The 22,166-nt window shown below is 37.7% G+C and overlaps 2 protein-coding genes across 2 annotated transcripts in view; one reads left to right on the forward strand and one right to left on the reverse strand.

Annotated features, from left to right (window-relative positions):
• Positions 1-694: 694 nt before the first annotated feature.
• ndl (serine protease nudel) lies at positions 695-15,441 on the reverse strand. Its single transcript, XM_076623602.1, has 26 exons — positions 15,253-15,441; positions 14,657-14,771; positions 14,360-14,509; positions 12,807-13,509; positions 12,238-12,521; positions 11,376-12,017; positions 10,892-11,098; positions 9,904-10,067; positions 9,633-9,760; positions 8,554-9,084; positions 7,744-8,042; positions 7,346-7,490; positions 6,786-6,916; positions 6,352-6,612; positions 5,996-6,182; positions 5,724-5,893; positions 5,493-5,606; positions 5,160-5,346; positions 4,289-4,618; positions 3,575-3,763; positions 3,358-3,505; positions 3,049-3,211; positions 2,706-2,882; positions 2,128-2,365; positions 1,752-1,868; positions 695-1,508 (listed from the first exon to the last, which is right to left on the reverse strand). The coding sequence occupies exons 2-26, from the start codon at positions 14,748-14,750 to the stop codon at positions 1,217-1,219; spliced, it is 6,051 nt and encodes a 2,016-aa protein (XP_076479717.1). The 5' UTR covers positions 14,751-14,771; positions 15,253-15,441; the 3' UTR covers positions 695-1,216.
• A 4,191-nt stretch (positions 15,442-19,632) lies between these two features.
• The window catches only part of CDase (neutral ceramidase), a 45,581-nt gene continuing 43,047 nt past the window's right edge, over positions 19,633-22,166 (forward strand). Inside the window, exon 1 of the mRNA XM_033342178.2 lies at positions 19,633-19,782. The gene's annotated coding sequence lies outside the window, so the exon portion shown is untranslated. The remainder of the gene's footprint in view (positions 19,783-22,166) is intronic.

The following is a 22,166-nucleotide window of genomic DNA, read 5'->3' on the forward strand; positions in this document are numbered from 1 at the left end:
GTAAATCGACTAAAGCGTATTTGATACTCGTAACGTGATTCACGCGACACTTACGTGTGGTAGTACAATATGTGTACGTAATTATAGCAATATTCTAGGTCAATAACGTTGTGTATATATAGTTACAATTATATTTATCCACATCATGAAAGACAGTTAATTGTTACCCTCTTTATGTGTTCTGACTTCTTCACCTTTTACGTACATGGGTCAGTAGTTGTAAAAGAGTTAAACAGCTATGGTTACGGTGTCATACTGACGATGTAACGTCAGATCGCAGGAATCACGGTATGGATCACGTTCCTGACAACCGTACGAATTAGTCAGCCGTAGAATGTGAATGGACAAGCGTTTTCCGTCGTCGAAGGCACTTCGCCAGGGCGCAGTCGTTTGCCTTCAACGGCTGCGACCCCATTTGTGGCATTCCATACTCCCCTTCGCACGTCCCATCCCCTCCTTGCTACAGCCAACCTTATTCGATACTTTTGTCTTCACGCAGCGCTGCCTTCTTTCTTTTTTTTAATTCTGCCTTTCTTCTTTCATCTCGACAGAAGACGCTTGCGTAATTGCGACCAGGCTTCGAGTTCTCTACGATCGTTGGACGAGGAATCGATGGATCATGGGACACGTAGGATGCTGGTAAGGATTTTTTTACGATAGAAAATTGGTTGGTGAATTTTCATAGTCAAAGAGATACGCTGTCATAAAAAATTTGTATTTTAAAGTCGAACGATAAAGAATCGCGTGTTACTCGTATCGAACGTTACTATAAATTGGACGATCGATAACTTAAAATGCAAGAAATTAACATAAACTCAGAAACAGGGAAATCTAACGAACCTTCGTCCCCAATTTTCTTTTCAATTATCTTTTCAAGTTTTATCCACAAATAAATTTTTTAATTCTCACAAATAAATGATACAGAGTTCTATCTTATCTACGCTATCCATTATTCAACGTCTTCGCTTTTATACACTTTAGTGCTCTAATTATAACGTAATATTTAAAAGACTCATTTACATTTACTTTTATTTAAAATAGCAAAATTTTATAACATTATCTTTTCATTTCTATTTTACAATAAATACAATGACACTTTTAAATAAATTACGAAATAAATACAAAGTTTTACAACATTACCTAAATTATTTTGATATGTGAAGATAACGTTTGATTTATAAAAAGAATCAGGTAGTACGTTAAAGTTTGGCAAACTTTAGGAACAGGTGACAAACGTACGGTAACAGGTTTCGTTGGATTTTTCCAAAGTTATCAGTGGCTTATCGTTTCTTAAAAACATCCACGACATCTCGTTCATCTTCACTGCGTAAAACTCGTCTCTTTTGGGAACCATAATCTCGTCTGTGACCACGGTATCGTTGTTGACGATTCCTGAAGAATATCCCATCGATTTGCACAAACTCGTCAAGTCTTCTTCGTCCATGGTAGGACTTGGGAAACATTCCGTGTACCACACGCCGTAACTTCGACGAATCACTTCTCCAGAGCTATCGTTAAAATGGAAAATTGAAAATTTACTACAAGTGTAGGATTTAATGTCGGATCCTTCGTTTATGAAATAATCGCATAATTCGTAAATCGAATGCGAAGACGAATTGAACGAATATACGAGAATTAAAGAGAAAGACATTTTTGAAGGAAAAATCAATCAAATTTAAAAATACATCTGTGAAATGGGTGAATTTTTAAAGACTAGACAATTAAAGATATTAAATAAGAATTATAAATACCTGTTGTTTGAATGTAGCTTCAACATTCTACACGTTGCTTCGTCGTCGCCGTTAGGACAATCTTTCACCCCATCGCAAATAAAATCTTGCGCTATGCAGGTGTCGTTTTCGCTTGTTCTATCGACAGAGAAAACCATTATCAACTCTCTATAATTGCGTTTATTTCTAAGTGTTTATTACAGCGTTTATTGTTATCTCGTAACTGAGATTCAGAAAATATAATAGTTTTCGTGTATGGATTTCTTGGTTATATTATAGGGCTACGCTTATAAAATATGAACAAACATACCGACGTTATTGTTACAGCTCTGCTTCGTTAGTTGTCGCTTAATAATTGAAATTTTATAAAAATGTCGAGTTGCGAAGAAATTCTTACGTTTTGCATTTGAAGCTGAAATCTTTGCAAGAACACATTTCCGGTGATTCGTCAGTTTTATCCAGACAGTGTCGTACGCCGTCACACAATCGCTCTGGCGATGTTAATTTCAGATATTCCGCGCAGGTACATATCGTAGGTTCATCGGATCCATCGTAGCAATCGATTTTTCCATCGCAAAACGCACTTTTGTCGACGCATTTGCCATTTCTACAGCGAAGCTGTGTCTTCATGCAGTCTTAACATTTAAAATATATACGTCTTTTAATCATTCTTTATGTAATACGAAGAAATTATTTTTTCATGCATTGTTTTTTTTGTTAATATTTGAATTTTAGTTGGATATTTTCTCTAGTTTTTGAAATCCAAGTAAAATTTCTAGCATTACAAATTTATTTAACAGTCTTAATGCAAATTTAGAAGCAAACATGTTTATTCTACGCAAACATATAGATTCAATGAATATAAATGAATCCAAGTATCGAACAATCGATGTATATAATAGTCTAATTATTGTACAGTTAAGAGACTCAAAAATTAAAAATTCCTAGAAATATTCAAATTATCGTAGCACTTACTGCAGCTGTCCACGCTATTTTCACAATTTTCTTGAAATTCTTTGCAATATCTCGCGTCCTCGTCTTCTTCTCCACGACAATCCGGAATACCATCGCAAACCCGGTTTTGCGGAATACACTGTCCAATGTTGCATCGAAAACCCGTACAAATTGGTTCCACCGACTGTCTTGGATTATCTAATTAAATTTACATATAATTTAATATATTTAATATAAAATTTAGTAGGACGCAATGTAATTTTAATACGAATTCAGTATGGATAATTTGTATAGTTTTATAGGTTTATAGAGTAGAATTTTAGATTGGTAGCGTTAGTAGTATTAAAGTAGAATACACATTTACCGATTACTTCCATCAGATAGGGATTTACGTGTTCGATACTCGTCATATTTTGCGCATTTTTGAAATTACAAATTCCTCTGTTATCTTGGAAAACGGAGGCAGGATACCATCCCTTTCTGCCACGACAGAATATTATGCCACTCCACCTCGATGTCTCACTTTCCTGAAGAACGACGAATGATACTGGTACAATCGTTTTTTAATACGAATAAAACGTTATAAAATCGACAAGGATTTATTTTCAAAAATCGTTCATATTTGTTTGTTAGTGAATAAATTGATAAAATTTTTTAACAAAATAGGATTTACCGAACATTCGGAATTAGAGATATTCACGAAGCATCGTTGACAACTTGGGCAATTCTCAAAAATAATTTTCAAGAAAACAGACTTTATCTCGTAAGCTTCGTTCGTTCCAACAGCTATGCAAGTGTCCATCGCTCCTGGTAGATAAATCCTGTAGATATTCGATAAATATTTATAAACGATTCGACGAATTTTGGCAAATTTAGTTTGTTGTAATTACGTTTTGTTGACGAACAATGGTTGCACGTGACGACCGAAGTGGGCTCGATCTTTCAAGTGCAATAAAATCGACACCGAGTTATTCACATAATGCACCTCATCGATGGTCGATACCTGTTGATGAGGACCGTTTATCTGACGGAATAATCGACCATAACCGAGTACGGCTGCTACATAACTTGTATTCAACCTGGAAATAATTTGCAAATGTCGTTCGTTAAAAACCAGTATGTTAACGTTACAGTCGCAAATTTAAAGTAATATCAAACGAACAAAGCATATTTTTTAATATCTCGGAGACAAACATTTTGACATTTGTCAAAAACCCTTGGAAAGAAAAATTTCTGTGATTCTATATTATGATTCAAAGATGAAAACTCAAACCAGATAGATTCCACGTAAAGTACTTTCAGGCTTCAAATTTTTCAATCTTTCCAAACCTTTCGTCGCGTAGCAAAGTAACGAGTAAAATTTTGCGCTGGAATTATGCAAACTTCACATGAAATTCCTCGATGCAAAAAGGATTAGACGATTAAATGTTTTTCAGCGAATACTAATCGATTCAAATCCATAAAATTCACAATTGTACGAAATTCACGTAAAATTTTTTGAAACCTGCGATTCTTCGAACCAAATAGGATCCGCTCGAAATTCTTTGAAACTTCGAATTTGTAGAGTTTTTAAACGTTTGAATAGTCGAAATAGCTTCGATTACCTGACGTTCTCGAGACATTTCGCGGCGGACAGTAACCAGTTCGAGTCCAAGAGCAGCGCCATGCAACGGTAGCGTCCGTCGACAAAGATGGCAGCCAACCAGGGCCACAGGTAGTCGCGGTTTCCGGTTCTATCGTCGATCGCCAAGTGAGCGTACATACTGCCGCTTGGTATCGCTGCACAGTGAATGTAAAGTCCCAAACATGTTTCGTCCTTTTCGTTCAGAGAGGCCGCTGATGAGTTCTCTTGGTACGTGGAGTCCCCTTTGCGCCACTCTATCCTTTCCAGTTGCGAATTTTTCACGACGATGGACTTGGACGACCGAACGTTTCTTTCAACGAAAAATAAATAACTAAATAAGTCTCGGAATCTTTACTCCTATTTCTTCCTCCTCTTTCTTCGTATCGGAAGAATTTTCATTCTTGAAGAATGAAAGATTATTGGATTTGTTATGGAATATCAAGCATCGAACTTTAGCTGTGTCTTTAAGGATGTTGAATCAGCGAACAGCACAAGCGATGGAATTTGAAGTTGTGTATTTGAAACCTTATGGAAACCGTTTGATTCATAGGAACCTTCGGGACCGTTTAGACGATCAATATTATTGTAGATACTATTGCAGATATTAAGGGTTCTCGACATTGTATTGACAATATATATATTGTCATTATATCGACGAGGATCCTGGCTATTGACAGTAATATTGACAGTAGTACTGACGATAATATCGATTATCTAAACGCTCCTTTCCACGCTATTCTGGTACTACGTTACGTAGATACCGTGTGCAGGTTTCGAGGATAATCGACAAATCAAATTCAAGCGTGGAATATAAACTGATTAAAAATTCGTAGAGTTGAAAATATACTTACGCAAGACCAAAGTATTCGCACATATTTTGTCCAATGATCGAGGCAGTAGATTGGTTTTTGTGCATTCTGGGACGATGGCAACTTGGTTGCCATTTTCCCTCGATGTATCTAGTCAGAATTCCTTGTACGTTTAAAAATGGTCTTCTATCACCATCGAGATATATACGTTGACCATCGGTCAACGTGACTGTAAGAAAGAAGATAAATAAAACTTTAAACTGTAGTAATATATTTTTGTATAAAAATGTATAAAACAGTGTATACGTATAAAGTGTATATCGAATACACAAAGAAGTTTTATCTTAAAAATTTGGTAAATTAAAAATGACTCACAGCAGTCGAGCTCATCCTCCTTAAACATGCAATCGAAGTTTCCATCGCACCTTTTCGCCATCGAGACGCAGGTTTTACTCGTCTTGCACAAAAATTCATTCTCGGCACAAATTTCTATAGAATAAATAAAGCATTAGTTATACTTAATTGTACAATTATTCTATACTGTATAATTCTTTCCTTTTTAACGGTATAATTAAAAAGGTACAGGACAGTTGAATAATTAGTTACCGCAGTCCTGTTCGTCCGTTAAATCATCACAATCTACGTAACCGTCGCATATAGCACTTCTTTTTAGATTCTGCAAATAGTTCTTACAAGTGCAATTCATTTCGTCGCTACTGTCTTCGCAATCCACCACTCTGTCACATCTTTTCTCAATTGGAATAGTTTGAAGCAATCTGTGAATTGTACAAATACGATAATATGTCGAAATTGCTGAAATAAATATATTCGTCGACTAACGCGTTTCGTGTTGAATATTTTAATTAAAACAAAAGTACCTTGTACAAGTGAATACCGTAGGAAATGTTTTCGATGTTAATGGCAAAACAGGTTCAGTGTAAACAATAGTAGAAGTTGTCGAAGTCGAGATATCGTCACCCTCGGATTCCGAGTGATCGTTTTCCTGCTGCGTAAACACGGATTCCTCGGTCGCATTGTTTATTGTATCGTAAGATATTGTGAACTCTAAACATAATTTACATACGAATGCTGTTAGAATGAAAAACTTGTTATTACGTTTTTAATAGAAGTGGAAATGCGTTATCAAAATTAAACCTTGAATATAATCCCGATTTATTAGAGTTAAAATTATCATGACGAAACAAATTACTATAAGAAATTGTGGAAAACCTACCAGTGGTGACGATCTCGCTAGACATCATAAAATTATCTATACTTGGCGTTGATAGTATAGGCTCGAAATCGTGAGTGGTGTTCTCCATCTGCATGTAAAGAGAAGAATGGCTACAATTGACTTCGTCTTCGCCGTTCAAACAATCGACTATTCGATTGCAACGCGCTTCGATCGGTAAACATTTGCCTAGGCCTCCGTCGCAACTGAATCCTGGACATCTTTCCAAAGGAGTGCGCCTTAGAGGGGGCACACCTCGACCATCTAAATATTAAGCATAAATATAGCAGCACACGAAAATGTAATATTTCTTAATTTTATATTTGTTCTACTCTTGTTCCACTGGTTCTACTTGTTCTATCGGCTTTATTTGTTCTTTGCTACTCGTTTTGCGTGAATTCGAACAAGAAAATAAAAATGCCAGAGATACGACTCACTGGAAATTTCTTTAATCCAACTTAGGAAATAGCTGACTCTCGCATAGGTTCCCGGTTCATTCGGTCGAGCGCAGCCTTGCCCGTGACTAACTACGCCTGCCACGTACCACTGCGATGTCGAGTACGGATTTCTACGAATGAATGACACGAATTAACCAAATTATAGACTAAACTCTGAATTACACTAGCTAGACTCTCTCGAATAATAATTTCCTAACATTATATGGTTGAATACTTCAACGATGGAGCGCAGCAATCGACGCCATGAATTCCAAAGCAATAATTAGAAACCCTTTTACGAGAAAAATGGTGATTCAACAACGTTAGAAATGTATACACAGCGAAGGTGTATACATAAGCAATCCACAAAGGAAAGATCAGTAGGACGAATAAATAAAAAAAAAATTGTATTTTTGGAAACATCGATCGGTGGATCTGTCAATTAAAAGCTACATTATCTTCAGAGAAATAATCATTTTGTTTATCGTTGGTTTCTTAATATCTTAGTTATCCTTGCCAATAGAAAAGGTGATTTTTTCATTAATTGGATAATCATATACCTGCATAATAAAGGACCACCACTGTCTCCTTGACAAGCATCACGACCTCCGCGAAGATATCCAGCACAAATGGAAGCGTCGTTCTGGTCTTCTTCGTACTTACAACTTGCTAATATCGGAACTTCTACTTCCCTCAGATGATCGGCTGGAAAATCCAAGAATTATATCAACTTCGTTAGATTTGTCTTGTTACCAAAGCGAATTTATTAAAATTGATATAGTCGCTAAATCAAATTCATTACATTTTTTTTTTTTTTAAAGCTTGTCATTAACTTTGATACAGCTTATCATTGGACGAAGTTCGTTAAATTTAGTATAGTTTGTTCATCAGTGAATCGTACACATTTGTGCAATTTAGAGGAAATTTATGAAATTTAGACCGAAAGGAAATGTCTTACGATTTAATCCATATTCTGCAGTAGTACCCCAACCAATCGCTATACAAGTTGTATTAGGTTCTGGTTTGTTTCTCCACATGGGTCCTAGGAGATTCGGGCCAGGAAGACAAACTGGTCGCACCCATCGATTGAAACGCAGAGGATCGTCCAACATAATCATACCAATGTCGTTCTGCAGATGTCTAGCGTTGTATTGCGAATACATCACCGTGTACCGTGCTTTTCTGGATTGTGACATCGGCGAGAAAGAATTTTGACGAAGTATTCCCGCTTGGACCTCGAAATATTGGCCTACGTAGCTGTTTACAAATTTAATAGTCACATCGTGAATGAATAGCTTCCTCAACGTTTTTCGAAATATTTCTATCGTTTGATCGTACGCCACGTCAATTTTTGGAATGATTCGCAAATGGAAGGTACCGAATTTACGAATAAAATGATACATCGACACATACAAACGACGCTGCTAAAGAATGCAATACGTTTTTATATAATTTAATCTTAAGTAGACGAAAATAAAAACAAATTCATCGAGAAAGTCAAATATCGTGACAAAAAGCTGTTTCTCACAGACATATTCCAGATGACTACGAACTTATTCTTATAAAATGACATGTTTCTGCATCTCTACATTAAAATATATAGAAACAATATGCAGATACATGTACACAAATTACAATTGCTACTTGAGTGGCGTGAATTTATTATCATATGCTGCCATACTTTTAATCATTTTTTTCGTCTACTGTCAATGATAATCGTCCAAAAATTGTCAAGCATTCGTCGAAAATCTATTTTTAATGCCTGTACCCTTCGAGACAGTGAGCAGCTGTAAGCACCCAAAGTTCGTTCAGAATAGTACCGCCACAATAAAAAACGCCATCCTTGTAAATGGCCACCAGAAACGGCCAGGCTTTCGGATGACTCGCACGACCACCTACGACGCGCAATTGCGAACCAACTATATCGTCCTGCTTTCTGTCTATCTTCTTACTTTCGTTATCTCCTGGATCTATATTGTCATCGTCCGATGGCAACACAATTTTCTTATTTTCATTATGTCTTATATCCTCGTATTCGATATAAGTATCATCGTCAGATGGAAACATAATTGCATCGTACATCTGTAAAGGAGCTTGGTCCTCTTTTTCCAGTATGTGCGGTCGTAGAGAATCCTCGTGGGAAAACACGGTAGTTCCGCACGAGAATCGCGGACAACGTACGAAAATCGCTGTGTTCATGCACGAGGGAATTAATTTCGTTTGGTTGTTCACTCGTGTTAGATAGGGGCCGTGATACGCGTTGCCTGGCACGGAATGCACTTTTATTTCGGGAGCTTTCCTGTAATAAAATTTGAAAAAAAAAATCAAGATTATTAGTAACGCAATATCTCTTAAGACGAGTAACCATCTAAAAATGTCGTGTGAAAATTAAAACGAATTGCAGTTAAGCCCAGATTCGTTCAGGGATGAATAGTTCAAATAGCCGGAGTTCGTACTAATTAAAACGTCCAGATAAACGGAATTCTACTCGACTCCAGAACCCTACGAGTTCTAGAGTTCCAGAGTTCTACGAAGTTCCGACGTTCTAAAGTTCTACAGTTCTACGATCAGAGTTCTGGAGTTTTGGAATTTCAGAGTTCTAAACTTCTCCAACCTTTAGTTTTGGCTTTCCAGTTTTACAGCTCTCGAATATTTACTTTTAGATCTTTAGAGTTCTAAAGTTTCTGAATCGTTTAGTTTTGGATTTCTAAAGTTCTAGAGATCCGAAGGCCCAGAGTTCTCGAGTTTCACAGTTTTAGAGTACAGAGTGGTTCTAGAATTTTACTGTTCCAAGGTGTTAGACCTCTAGAATATTATAAATTTTCGAATTCTTAAGTTTTATCCTACTTGATTTGCGTGCCAATTTCAGAGATGCAGGCATCCTTGGCCCATGCGTCGATCGGTGGGCACACGGGGTACCATTGGCCCTTGTAGTTCTTATGGAGATATCCTTCGGTGTAGCCGATCGTGAATAACTAAAGAATATGTGTGTATGTTTAACAACGTATTATAAAGCGTACCCAGTGTATGTACGTACAAAACACGATATCTAATACATAAGATAACGCGCGATTGATAATATTCGTGAATGATAGGAGAAATTGCATTCGTGATTTACATTTTTTCCTTCGATGTACGAGGGAGTGAGAATATTGCAGTCCGTTTCGTCTTTCCCGCTAGCGCATTGCCGTCTTCCGTCGCATCGTTGGGAAAGCGGTACACAAGTATCAGAGGTATATGAGTTTTGCCAATCGTTGCAGCTAAATGAATTTTTTGGACAACCTGAAAAGCGTAACAGCGTACTTAAGATAGCAGAACATAAGAATTTTACGTTACGAGTTAGTAAAACAGGATCTTCCTTCCACGGATAAAATAGTTCCAATTGGAAAATAAAATCGCAGTATCTGGTGCCATCTCGTGCAAAATATTCACGTTCGTATCGAGACTAAGATGTAAACTGATTTTATGTGAAATTTCAATATCTCGCGTTTGATATTTACATACTGACACTTCTCGTCAGTGCTTATATCGATCACACGCTACAACGAGAGATATCTTATATTTTATACCGGATAATCGACAAGAACTTCGATGTATATGTTACTCCATCGATGAAACAGAGTTCTGTTGCACGCGCATAAGAGGTATAGCATATCAACATTAGCGTCAAATTAATACGAGGATCTTCAAATTGTGGAACGATGACAAAATGATAAATAGTCTTCGAATTCTAGAATCCTAAGATTTTAGAGCGCCGAAATAGAAGTAGAACCAGAGTAGTGGAATTCCAGAGCACCAGAGCACTCGAGTTTCGGGAGTTTTAAAGTTAAAAATTAATATCTCGCAGTTCCTGAATTTCGGAGCTCTTAAATTCTAAAGATCCGCATTCTTAAGTTGTAAAGTTTCAAATAAAAAATCTAGAGTACCAGATTCTTGACCTTCGAAGTTCGAAAATTCTCAAGTACCTAAGTTCTACAGTTCCAGAGAGCGAAAAGTTTTCAGTTCTAAGCTTACGGAGTTACGGACGTTTAATTTCCAGAACCTCGGAATTTCCAGGCTAACAAATTTTCAACTTCTCGTATTAAAAAACAAAAATTTATTCTCACCGAAACATCCCAACTCGTCTTCCCCATGCGGACAATCGAAATACCCATCGCAAAGTCGCTCGAGCGATATTCGATCTCTGCAAGAACACGTCCTCTCGTCGCTAGCGTCGTAACAATCCACCACACTGTCGCACCACTGCGATCTCAATACACATCGCCTGCCATCACTACATCGAATCGTATTGGAAGGACACTCGTCAGGATATCCTACCACATAAAATATCAAAAACAATAATCAAACAAGAAATCATTAAAGCCACGCGGTAGAACTCTATTTATTGGAATTTCATTATTTACCGCCTCCATTTATCGATTGTATCATATTCAAGAATCGTATTTATCGTATTTAACCTTATCTGTTCGTCGTTCCATCTTTCCATTCCATCTTCTAGCAAGCACATAACCCTTTCATTCTCAAATTACTTGAATTGAATTCTAATTCTAACAAATAGAGTTCTGCTACATCTTTGAAACACGCCCTTACTATGTAGAAATTCCTTGTTGTCCTTCTTCTCGTTAACAAAATTACCCTCCTCCTCTTCCTTGTCATACGCGACGGAAGATCTCTGATATTCGGAGACTCCAGGAATAGCCGGAAACTGGAACGTTGGTGCAGGAATATACGTGCAGTAATAAGGTGTTTTGCTGTTAGAATTGGCGGGGGCGCTGACAGACGTTTGATGTCCAGGGATAGGTGGAAAATTCAGAATCGCAGGGCCCGATGGACCGACTCTTTGACCGCTGGATGATCCAAAATTACCAGGGCCGGGTTGCGGTGGTAATCCTTGTGCAGGAGTTTGCACTTGCACGTAACCTTGCGTTTGATCGAGATTCTGGAAACCTTGTCGTTCGGGTTGCACCGAATACGCGTACGAAACTCCCGGAGAAGATGCTGGATACACGGTTTCACCTGGACCCGATTGTTTCGTTGGATTGTTATTCGCGCTTGGACTGTAGAAACAGACTCGATGAGACACCCAGGAGATCGTTGGTGTCAGTACCAGCTGTTGACTCGATTTTATCGTTTCCGCCGTAGGGATCATTCCCGAAGGTATTTCCTTGATTCCTTTGACGACGATTCTTCCATAGTTATCGCGGAAGACCGGTTTGCTGAAATTTTTGCCTGCTGAAATTGAAAACTTTCATCAGACACTTTTGATTCGAAGATTCTTACGTTATCGCTAGGTTTTCTAATAAATTCGTTCGTCGTTAGTGTTTGGGCCGGTAAAAGAAATAGAAAGAAAAAAGAAAAAAAGCTATTCATACGCATCAACTTGGTATAACCAAATTTGACGGGACATTTTCGTCATTCGAACATAGAATGAAGTGATAAATTATGCATCTACCGTTTTCACCTTCCCCTTCCGCTACCTTCTGCTCGTGACCTTGGTTCGGAGGATGCACCGAAGGATGCAGCGGGTTGATCGCAATTTTCCTCACGTCGCCATCGCCTAGTTTGGCCACGTCCGTGGTCCGCTTAGTATCATCGTTTCCGATCGTTTGGTCGGTGATTCTGACCGTTGTTTCTTCCGCCTTCGGCGTAGTCGACATGTTGGTCGTTGCATTAATCGTATCCACTTCCGTGGACGCGCTCGTCGCTTTATATTCCGTCGTTCTAGTCGTGGATGAGCTAATGTTAAAATTACCATTTACTAAAAATATCAGCGAAATTATCAACATTTGAAAAGAAATATTTCTACGAATATACGGAGAGATAAATTTATTCGTTTATTATGGAAATAGAGGAAATTTAATTAATACGTAAAATATTCAAGGTATAGCCCTCTGTACAACGTGCAATAGGTAAAACAATTTTCAACCTAAATTTCATTTCCTTAAGCGAAAAATTCGTAAAAATATTTGTACCGATATTCGCAAAGACACGAATTTGCATAAATAGTCGAACGATACTCACATTCTCTCAGCCGTTTCCAATTCTTTCGTCGTTCTATTCAAATCCCCCTTTCCATTACCTCCGAAACTATCCTTAAAACTTGCCGTAGTCGATTTCTGTACGTTTTCTTCGACCTTGGTCGTTTTCAATGTACCAGCATCCACGAAATCGCTATTCAAATTCTGTTTATCGTCGTCGTGCTTCTCGTCGTTTAACAAATTAGTTACGATATCAACGTTGTTCTTAATCTGACTATGATCAGCGTGTTCCTGCATCGTTCCTGCGTCGCTCGTACGAGTATTCGGATCAGAATCTTCGATTAACGTAGTCGTGTCGTTCTTGCACTGCAGACATTCGACCAGCTCGACGAATTTCGATTTGATAGGACTCGTCTCCGTAGAAAAGTTCTTGAAAAATGCCTGCAAATGCGGCACACTGCTGTTCACGATGCTCACGATGCTCCACATCGAATCGATCACTTCCTTGCAGTGTTTCATATTCTGCTTACAGGCACTCGCATTGGCATTTTCGCGTTTCCGACGAGATTCGCGCATCAGTGCTATCGAGTGCAACTGATTTTGTTGATCAAGCTGATCCTTGTACAAGTATCGATGCAGACTTTGTAGGGCTGCATTTATCGTTTTCTGTTGCGCAGGGCAGTTGTTTCTTATGAGATTTACTTGTTCGTTAGTTTTCTGTATTTTGTGCGCCGTGTAGATGTAGCCTGTCGCGAATTAAGATATCGTCGTATTTATTTATTTATCGTAGGCGTAATACGGAAAATTTGTTTGTTCAAATTGGTGATTTTAGTGGTCTATTATTGGCTCGTAATTGGTAATTTCAGTGAATTGCGTCAACATAGGGTGCAGCGAGAGAAAGAGAGAGATTCACGATTTTTCGTTGGATTTAAGTGAATATTTTTATAGGTTCTCGAATGGTAGAATATTAGAAAGCTAACCAGAATGAAAGTGCGAACGCGTGAAGTTTGCATCCGATTATTACCGACGCAAGGATTTCTCTTCCGCAAAATCGATATTCACGTTTCTAAATACGAAACCTCGTAATACTATAGGTTCGATTATTATAGGTTATCGATGACTCAGGATTTTTTCCTGAAAAATCGATGCTGATATTTCTCAACGGTTTATTATTCGAGAATGACTTTTAATATCGTTAATCGGACAAATGAGAAACATTTCGAGAGTTTTAATCAAGTCAAATGAACATTTCGACCTTTTGAAAAGCATGGCGAAGCTATTCGTAATAAAAATTCATAGTGCTCTCGACTAAAGTGGTTCATTGTAAATTACGAATCTTGCGCTTCGTAACGAATTAATATCGCGATAAATGATTCGCTCTGATATCAAAGTTTTTCTTTAAATCGCATTCCTTACTCCATCATGCTCTTACGTGAACCAGATCGTTAAAAAGAATTCCTAAAAACGCGTAGTAAGTCTATAAACTATCAACGACAAATTTATTACGATTCGTCCGTAGTTGCGATATTAAAAGCGTCCCTAATTCCGGTTACCTGGAATTCCAGCCGTGAACGAATAGAACAAAGATTTACACACCTGAAACAACAGCCAAATATATCAGGAATCCAGCAAAAGACAGGATCAGTATGAGGATTAGACTTTGCACCAGATACACTAGTCTATGGCGTCTCATAAATTTCAAATGCGTATATTTGCTCGAACTTCCACTATGTTCCGTCGCACTTGCTGAAATTGAAACGTAACATACGAGATGTAGCGATGTGACAATCGAGATCTGTATCGGATAAGCGTCTCGTATACGCGTGTCTATGTATCAGATTGAAAATAAATAGACAAACAAGACGATTGGAAAATATCAAGGTATCGGCGTACCGCTTTTCGAAGTTGTTAAGTTAATGCAACACTGGTTGTCCGTTATTGGTACATTTTCCAGCTTCGTAAGAGAGATCTTGTACTCTGTATTCATGGTGACGAGACTCGTACAAACCTGAGTGAAAAGAGAGCAAAAGGTCACGTCGAAGAATTTTCTATGTAACTCGCGCGCGATCGATGCCGACAAATAACACCGATGTTATATAATTTTGGTAATTTTCTTATTTACAAATCGGCGATTCCGTACCACGTTTATCAAGCAGTACGCAATGGAAAGTACGTTTGAAACATTAATATCGATCGTCGATCTGGATCTAACGATTAGATATATTCAATTAAAGATGATTATCGCGTTAAAAAAAAGATACAAATTCTTTCATAAAATTATAGAAACATTTTATTTCAGTAGAATCGTATCTCTCGATGATATTTCATAATTCAACGTTCACGTTACGAAGCACTATCGATCTTTTCCATCGATCTGAAATATCGAGTATCAAGTTTCCATCGTGAAACGCGCAACATTTTGCATCGTTCGCGATTCCGGTTTCCGGTACGGTGGTTCTTTGAAAGTATACGAAATAGACGATACTCACATTCGCAAGGTCTTAGAGCGCTTCTCTTCGCCGTTTCTGTTCGATGGATCGCAGTAGGTATTCTCGCCGAAACAACCTCGAAAACGTTTCCGGAAAACTTGCTTCTTGTCAACGATCCGTGCACTCGATGCAACCGATGCACGTGAAATAACTCGATGCTCGATCCGACGAACCAACGATGGTTTGGATCGAACGTGTCAGCAATACGGCTTGGCTAAAAATCGGGCTAATGAGATTTCATCATCGTGATGAAGTGAATGACCCTTTAAATAGGAGTATAAGCATCGAACGCTAAATTAGCAACACGATTGTTTTGCGTTCGAATCGATCTTTTACCTTTCTTTCCTTCTATTCTTTTTTCGACGATGGGATCGACGAACGGATAGAAAAATGAACGGATGCGTTGGCGAACGAATGAAAAAATAGACGCAAAAAATTGTAAATCGTAATTGAACGGAATGTCGTAATTTACAATCAGATACAAATTGTTCCGACACAATGTTCTGTATCGATAAAGTTACGCAGATTGGTGACGTTGTTTGGTTAGTGGTATGAGAAAGGATAAACACGAATTGGGGGTGAATTTTTTGGTAGACGAAAAAGTAAATGGATGTATGAGTTGATACGAAAATCAGTGGATTTATGTGTAAATAGGGAAAGAAGGGATGTACGAATAAATGAACGAAGAAAGAGAATTTAGTATAGATACTACCGTTTTGTTCCTTGTTTATTGTGAAATCTCTAGTTTCACAAATTGAAATAAATGCTTATTAAATGATAATCCTACTTCTGTTCATTATTTTCGCCCTGTCTTGGGCGTAATAAGATCCCAGCTGTCATCAATTTTCATTAATTACTGTGTATACGTAGGCCGCTGGAATGCACGAGACTTGCAATTTTACGACGGAGAATGTTTCAAATTGTCGTTTGTTATGTCTATATATGATTGTTGCGCGGCAATAGATTTTTCAAACTACTACTAATATTCCACGAATTTTACGAACGAATAAATGTACCGAACGTCCTCACGAGAGATCGTTAACGTATTCGAATGTTCGTGATATTTCTATCCTTTCTCGTGTTACAGGTTTTGCAAGATGAAGTATTTTTTTGGTAGATCGTTTTCAGACCCAAATCTTCTATAAGATAACCTTTTATGGAAACTAAACAAATGCATGGATCGGCGTAGAAAAATTTATCTTGGGCATCTTTCTTTTCGAAATATAGCTTTCATTTAGAGATTTATTTCACTCTTTAAACATTACAACGAGGAGGTTATTCCGGGAATTTTATATCTTCGATAATTCACTCAGTCTGGCCATTTTTCAATCTCTTTCGAACTTTGTTAATACAATTACAACAGTGTCAATGAAATTTCACAACGTTTCGCATGACGCACATAATTTACTCGCAAAGGACGTCTGCAAGTATTCCAATACTTTCGTGAGCCTTGCGTGTATGTACAGAGCAAACGTGCGAACGGTTTTATACGTTTAGCGTATCCCTGTTTATCGTAATACAGTTTAATACTTCCATCACGGAAAGTGCCATAAACATCCTCAATCTGATTCCATTTGGCTAAATCAAAATCGTCCAAATTTCATTCAAACAAATCTCCTCGAGCGTCGATCTATCCACGTTACCAGCGACTCTATCAATGCCACCAATTCCAAGGTTACCAGTGAATAACTCGCATAGTAGCTGGAGCCAGTCCGATTACGTTGGAATTATTTCAGCCAATGTAATACGAATCATTGCGCAACACGCGATGCTATTCCGTTACTTTCTCCAAGCCAGCACTCAACTAGCTGTACTGTCGATCGATGAAAGTGACAGTCTGTCCTAACACGCCAACTATACACGTTCAAATCACTCGTCGAAATCAGTAAAAAAAAAAAGCAGTATACTAAAGAATAGTGAAAAGTTACGAGAAATTTCTTACATTTCGCGCTTATGATAGATTTGAGATAAAATGGCGTACGGTGATCGAATTGTTCAGATGTAATCGTGTTATGCTAATGACGGGTGACCTAGAAACTGAAGAATTTCAAGGTTATCGAACTAATAACGCGAGATTACGCAGCAATTTTCTTTCCTGAGATTGCCTGAGAATTTTTGTGAAATGATTCGAAATGAATATCGTTGAAAAAATCAAAATTTCTTTTCGGAGTGAAAGGCAGAATGACACGACGATAATACGAATTCTGAGAACTGACATCGTTGAAAGATGATAAAAACTTGTAGCGATCGGTGAAGAAAGTGACCGAGTTACGAGAACCGGTCTTTTTAATCTAAACTCGAGAGGATGAGGGAAAATAATTGAATCATATTCGCTTCTGTAGCGAAAGTGCTGATGATCTCGGTAAGCTTCCAATGTGTATATTTAAAAATGTTTTAGAACTTTTAAATAGGGAAAATGGAAGAAAGCATACGAATTTTCGGTGTTTTAATAATTTTCTCAGGAACCTAATAATCCAAGCTTCCGGTTCGGAAACTCTGAATTTGTAAGTTTTGCTTTACTGATGAAAACTAGTTTTCTCGGTTGATCCTTTTTCGATCGAAGAATTCAAAAGCAAATAATCGATTCTTAGACTGTAGTAGAAGTGTTAGTGACCTCGGTAAACTTCCTGTTTGGAAGCTGTTTAGAATTCTTAAGTAGCGTTTTACTATCGGGCTTGGTAGTCTACGGTCGATCTTGTTGATTTAAACCAGAGAAGACAGAAAATCAGTGAATTTTGGTTGCTTTTGTAACAAAAGTGCCAGCAATCCTGATAAACTTCCAGTCTACGAAGATTAAAAAATGTTTAAACAGACTTCCGTTCTTGGATTTGATTACTTTTGCTCGATCTGTTCGACTCAAACGTGGAAAACACGACAGAAAAAGATGAAAGACACGAATAATTTCTAAATACTTTCGTGACAGAGCTGCCTTAACAGATATTTCTCTATGGATGCTGATTATTTTCAATAGATCTTTCTTCGAGCGTCAGAAAGACGAAGAAACTGATTCGTTCTAATTGTTAGAACCTCGTATTCGTTCGAAGATAATCTTGGAATAATAAAATTATATTTTACGATCTTACTTCAAGAACTTCAAGTTTTTATCACGTTCCTTTAGAAAAATTAAACGCTGAATAGTCACGTAGGGTCCATAGTGCGGTTTATCCTCTTCGAGCTAGCGAAGTATACACAAGAATAAAAATGATAGTTAAACAAAGTGGCACATAGCGATGTATCGAAGTCAAGGAGAACCAGAAACAGTAGAGCACGTCCTTTTTTCATTTTAGATTTTGATTCACCTCGTTTCTCTGACTTTTGACGTTAAAACTTCGCATAATTTCTTCATCGTCCTATTAAAAAACTACCCCTAGCAGAACTGTTAGATTCTTGACACGTTAATCTCCAACACCGCGTTTCGAGATCGTATTAAAGAACGACGTATTTATTAAAAGATAACGTTAAAGAGTGACGTAGGTATTACGAACGAAAAGAAACAAATCCTTCGTCTTACTGCCACTTTCGATGTAATCTCCATAAATCTCTCTTTTTCCGACGTGGTAAAACACGATTGTCAGTATGCTTTATATCGAAGCTTTTCTCAATTTTTTCTCCTTTCTGGAAGTTTCTTATTTTTTTAAAAGTTGCGCGCATCCGGTTATTCGTTTTTTTTCAATTTTCTGATTATTCATAAATATAAACGAAGCAATTACAGTAGAATTCCATTTATTCGAACTTGTAGGGGACGAACAATTTATACGACTGCAGTTCGTATAACAGCGGCTTACTAAGATTTCATTGGGACAAACGAACTTGCGTAAAAATCAAGTTGCATCGAAATCAGCGAAGAGACAACTTCGCCTGAAATTCTTCCCTGCATTCTGTACAAAGACACCGGTTACCCAATCTTTCATCTCGCGCAATTTGGCACATCTCAATTCGCTCTTAGCTTGCTTTCACGCTTCATCAATCCCATCCAACGGCCCAACATTTCCATCAGCCTCTCTAACACGCTTCTATATACCTCCACCTAAAACCATATCTACCCCTGCGTCGCACAACGTCTCCCCTCGAAACCTCGAGACACGGTCGCATAGCCAAGCAGCCTCGAAACGACCCTCGAAACCCCTGGAAACGTTCGCCACGCGCTTTTACGCCGGCCAGATAAGCAGAACACTGTAAAACGAGTGTATGAATCCCCCAACACGGTGGAAATGCGCGAAGGAAAGAGAGAAACGGAGCGCGAAACGCCGCGCCGGCCGTGACGACAGGAGCGAGACGGTGAGCCATGAGAATAGCCGTGGAGAATCGTTTCCGTTTCCCCTCCTCGAACAACGTCGACCACGCTGCCTCTCAGAGTATATTTCAGAGAGAGCGTTTAAGAGTGTTCGCGCCAATTGTTCGCGGCGAGACTGGCCGTGCAGACCAGCTGTTATAGCCGCGTCTCCGCTCTGTCTCTGCTGATCCATCGATCACCTACGCATTCGATCCCTCGTTCGATCAACGTGGTCATGAGCTGGAGCGTTTGAGCGCGTGAGTAATACCTTTGTGTAGCTGCTAGTTTAGTTCTCTTTGTTTAGTGGATCGTGACGGTGAGTACCGGTCGAAGTTGGTTCGTTTCTCCAGCGAATAGTATACGTACGAAGCTACGAAATCGGTATTGCGCGATTTTGGATAATCCAGTTTTTCAGATGTACATTGCGAATAATGGATTTCGCTCGATCGAATCCGGTGCAGGTGTACTTGCGTGCTTTGTTGTTTATGACAGTGACAGGAATCGCAAAGCATTACACATAAAGTTACGTAATGAGTATTATACGTATGTGGATGATATATTTTTTGTGGCGACGATCGTGATTGGATAGTAATCTTTTTGTAGGGTAGATCGTGGATTCGGTGCAGATGCACTCCGATGGTTTATTATTTATAAGAGTGAGAAAAGTTTGAAAGCGTGTATTATCTCTGCACGCTTTTCTTTGTCACGCGTATTGCGATGAATGAATATCGTTAAAATTTGGTGCTTATCATGGAGCGAGTAGATGCTGTCTTTGCGCAGCAATTTTCTTTGCTATATGAATCGCGATGGACGAATAGCGTCTGCGTTTGCTTCACTTTTGGTAAAAGCGAGTTAAGTTACGAAGCGCTACCTTACTGAAATACCCCATTCCTCTAGGAAAAAAGGATGTTAATTTGAATTTTATGTCGAATGAAATAGAACACCGATGTAATTAAAAATTTACATATGTACGATATAGTATGTATCTATATATAGTAAAATCTGCCAGTGTACCAGCATATTACAAGTTAGAAATTATAATACCAAATGGAATGAATAATACGTGTGTTTACCTCTAAAGTTGAACGAATTAACAAGAGTATTATTATCTTGTTTTTCTCAATTCGTAAGTATTTTTTTAATCCCGATCGTAGTTAATAAATTATGCTCACCGATAACGATGTTTTCATTATGCAATCGACCTGGCGAATACGAATACCTTTATTTCCGAGTACGTTGTCGATCGTATTAAGAAATATCATTGTTGTCCTTTATCAAACATATACAATATTGTATATACATATACAATAGATTGTAGTTTGTCAAACAGGCAGCATTGCATCTGCACTCTCGTTTTTATTTACAATTCTTCGAACAGCACGCGACACGAATACTCGCTCATTTCGCTGTTTTCTTTCAATATTTTTCCTCGTTTAACTTATACTATTCCGTAACTGCCTCTAATTCTTTTTTTTTATTCTTTTAGAAAATTATTCTTCCAGTACGTACGTAGCCCCATTTGTTAATATATCAAATATTTACCAAATCTCTCTCTTCTCAGTTTTATATTTAACAAATAAAACCGACACTAGAATACTCCAAACTAAAACTGAGACTGAAATATTTTTAGTTTCTTAGAACTTTCTATACTCGGTAATTAGATTCAAACGATCCATATTTCGACGAAAACGTTTTGCTCTCGTATTTTAAATTCAGACCGTGAGACACATAGATATGTCTCGACAAGAGATCGTCTTGTATTTATTTGCGAGCAAATAATTTCTATAATAACAGTAGAATTTTGTCAATACGTGTGTCGTCTTATCGACAAAAAAAATTGAGCAAATACAAAAGACAAACTATTAATCTTCCACTCATCGATTAATCCAATATTCTCAACTCCTTATCGGTGAAATCACGACAGACATTTAGAATAGAACATAGATCAAATCTGTACAACTACTTTCTCTTGTTATCGATTGGCAATTAGCATCGGATAAATAAGCTTTTTTCTAATCTTTTCTTATTACGCTATTGTTCTCTGATTCTATCGCAAAGAGTAGTGCGACCGTTGTCAACGAACGAAGAAAATACATCGTATATATGTATGTACGGTGCAAAAGTCTTAAACCATTTACGATGGTGATTTGGTAACGATAATTAATCATAAAATTTCGCGCTAAACATACGCTTTATCCATATAATCATTCCACCACCGATTATACAAAATTCTTGTATTTCGATCTAAAAACACTTTTGAAGAACTGTCACGACTGAAAAAATAATTAATATGGAACAAAAGCAAAACATTAAACATTCCTAAGAAATAACAATATATTTCGTGTAAGGTGTAGCATCTTTAAAAACATAACATTTCCGATTGGTAGGTGAAATAAACTTCTGCACATATTTAGAGATTATTAGAGAGTGTTTGGCTAACATTCGAGTAGCCCGGTATTTACACAATCTCGTAACATTGCGATAAGGTGACCAGAAACATCGTACGCTTCTCGATTTTACGCAAAGTGTATACATTTACTCGTTTTACACAATCCATGCGTCAGACGTTTGAAACGATCATTCAGTGTTATCGCTTTTACAGCGAGACGATAACGCTGTCGAGTATTATGCACGAATAACG

This window comes from Bombus vancouverensis, chromosome 13, assembly GCF_051014615.1.
Source record: "Bombus vancouverensis nearcticus chromosome 13, iyBomVanc1_principal, whole genome shotgun sequence".
Taxonomy (NCBI): Eukaryota; Metazoa; Arthropoda; class Insecta; order Hymenoptera; family Apidae; genus Bombus; species Bombus vancouverensis.

Excerpts from the sequence above, each read along its gene's own strand:
- ndl (XM_076623602.1), bottom strand. The coding sequence starts at position 14,750 with ATGAATACAGAGTACAAGATCTCTCTTACGAAGCTGGAAAATGTACCA. Across the intron at positions 3,212-3,357 it reads TCTCTAATTCCGAATGTTCG|GAAAGTGAGACATCGAGGTG; the intron begins GTAAATCCTATT and ends GTCGTTCTTCAG. Across the intron at positions 2,883-3,048 it reads CTATCTGATGGAAGTAATCG|ATAATCCAAGACAGTCGGTG; the intron begins GTAAATGTGTAT and ends AAATTTAATTAG.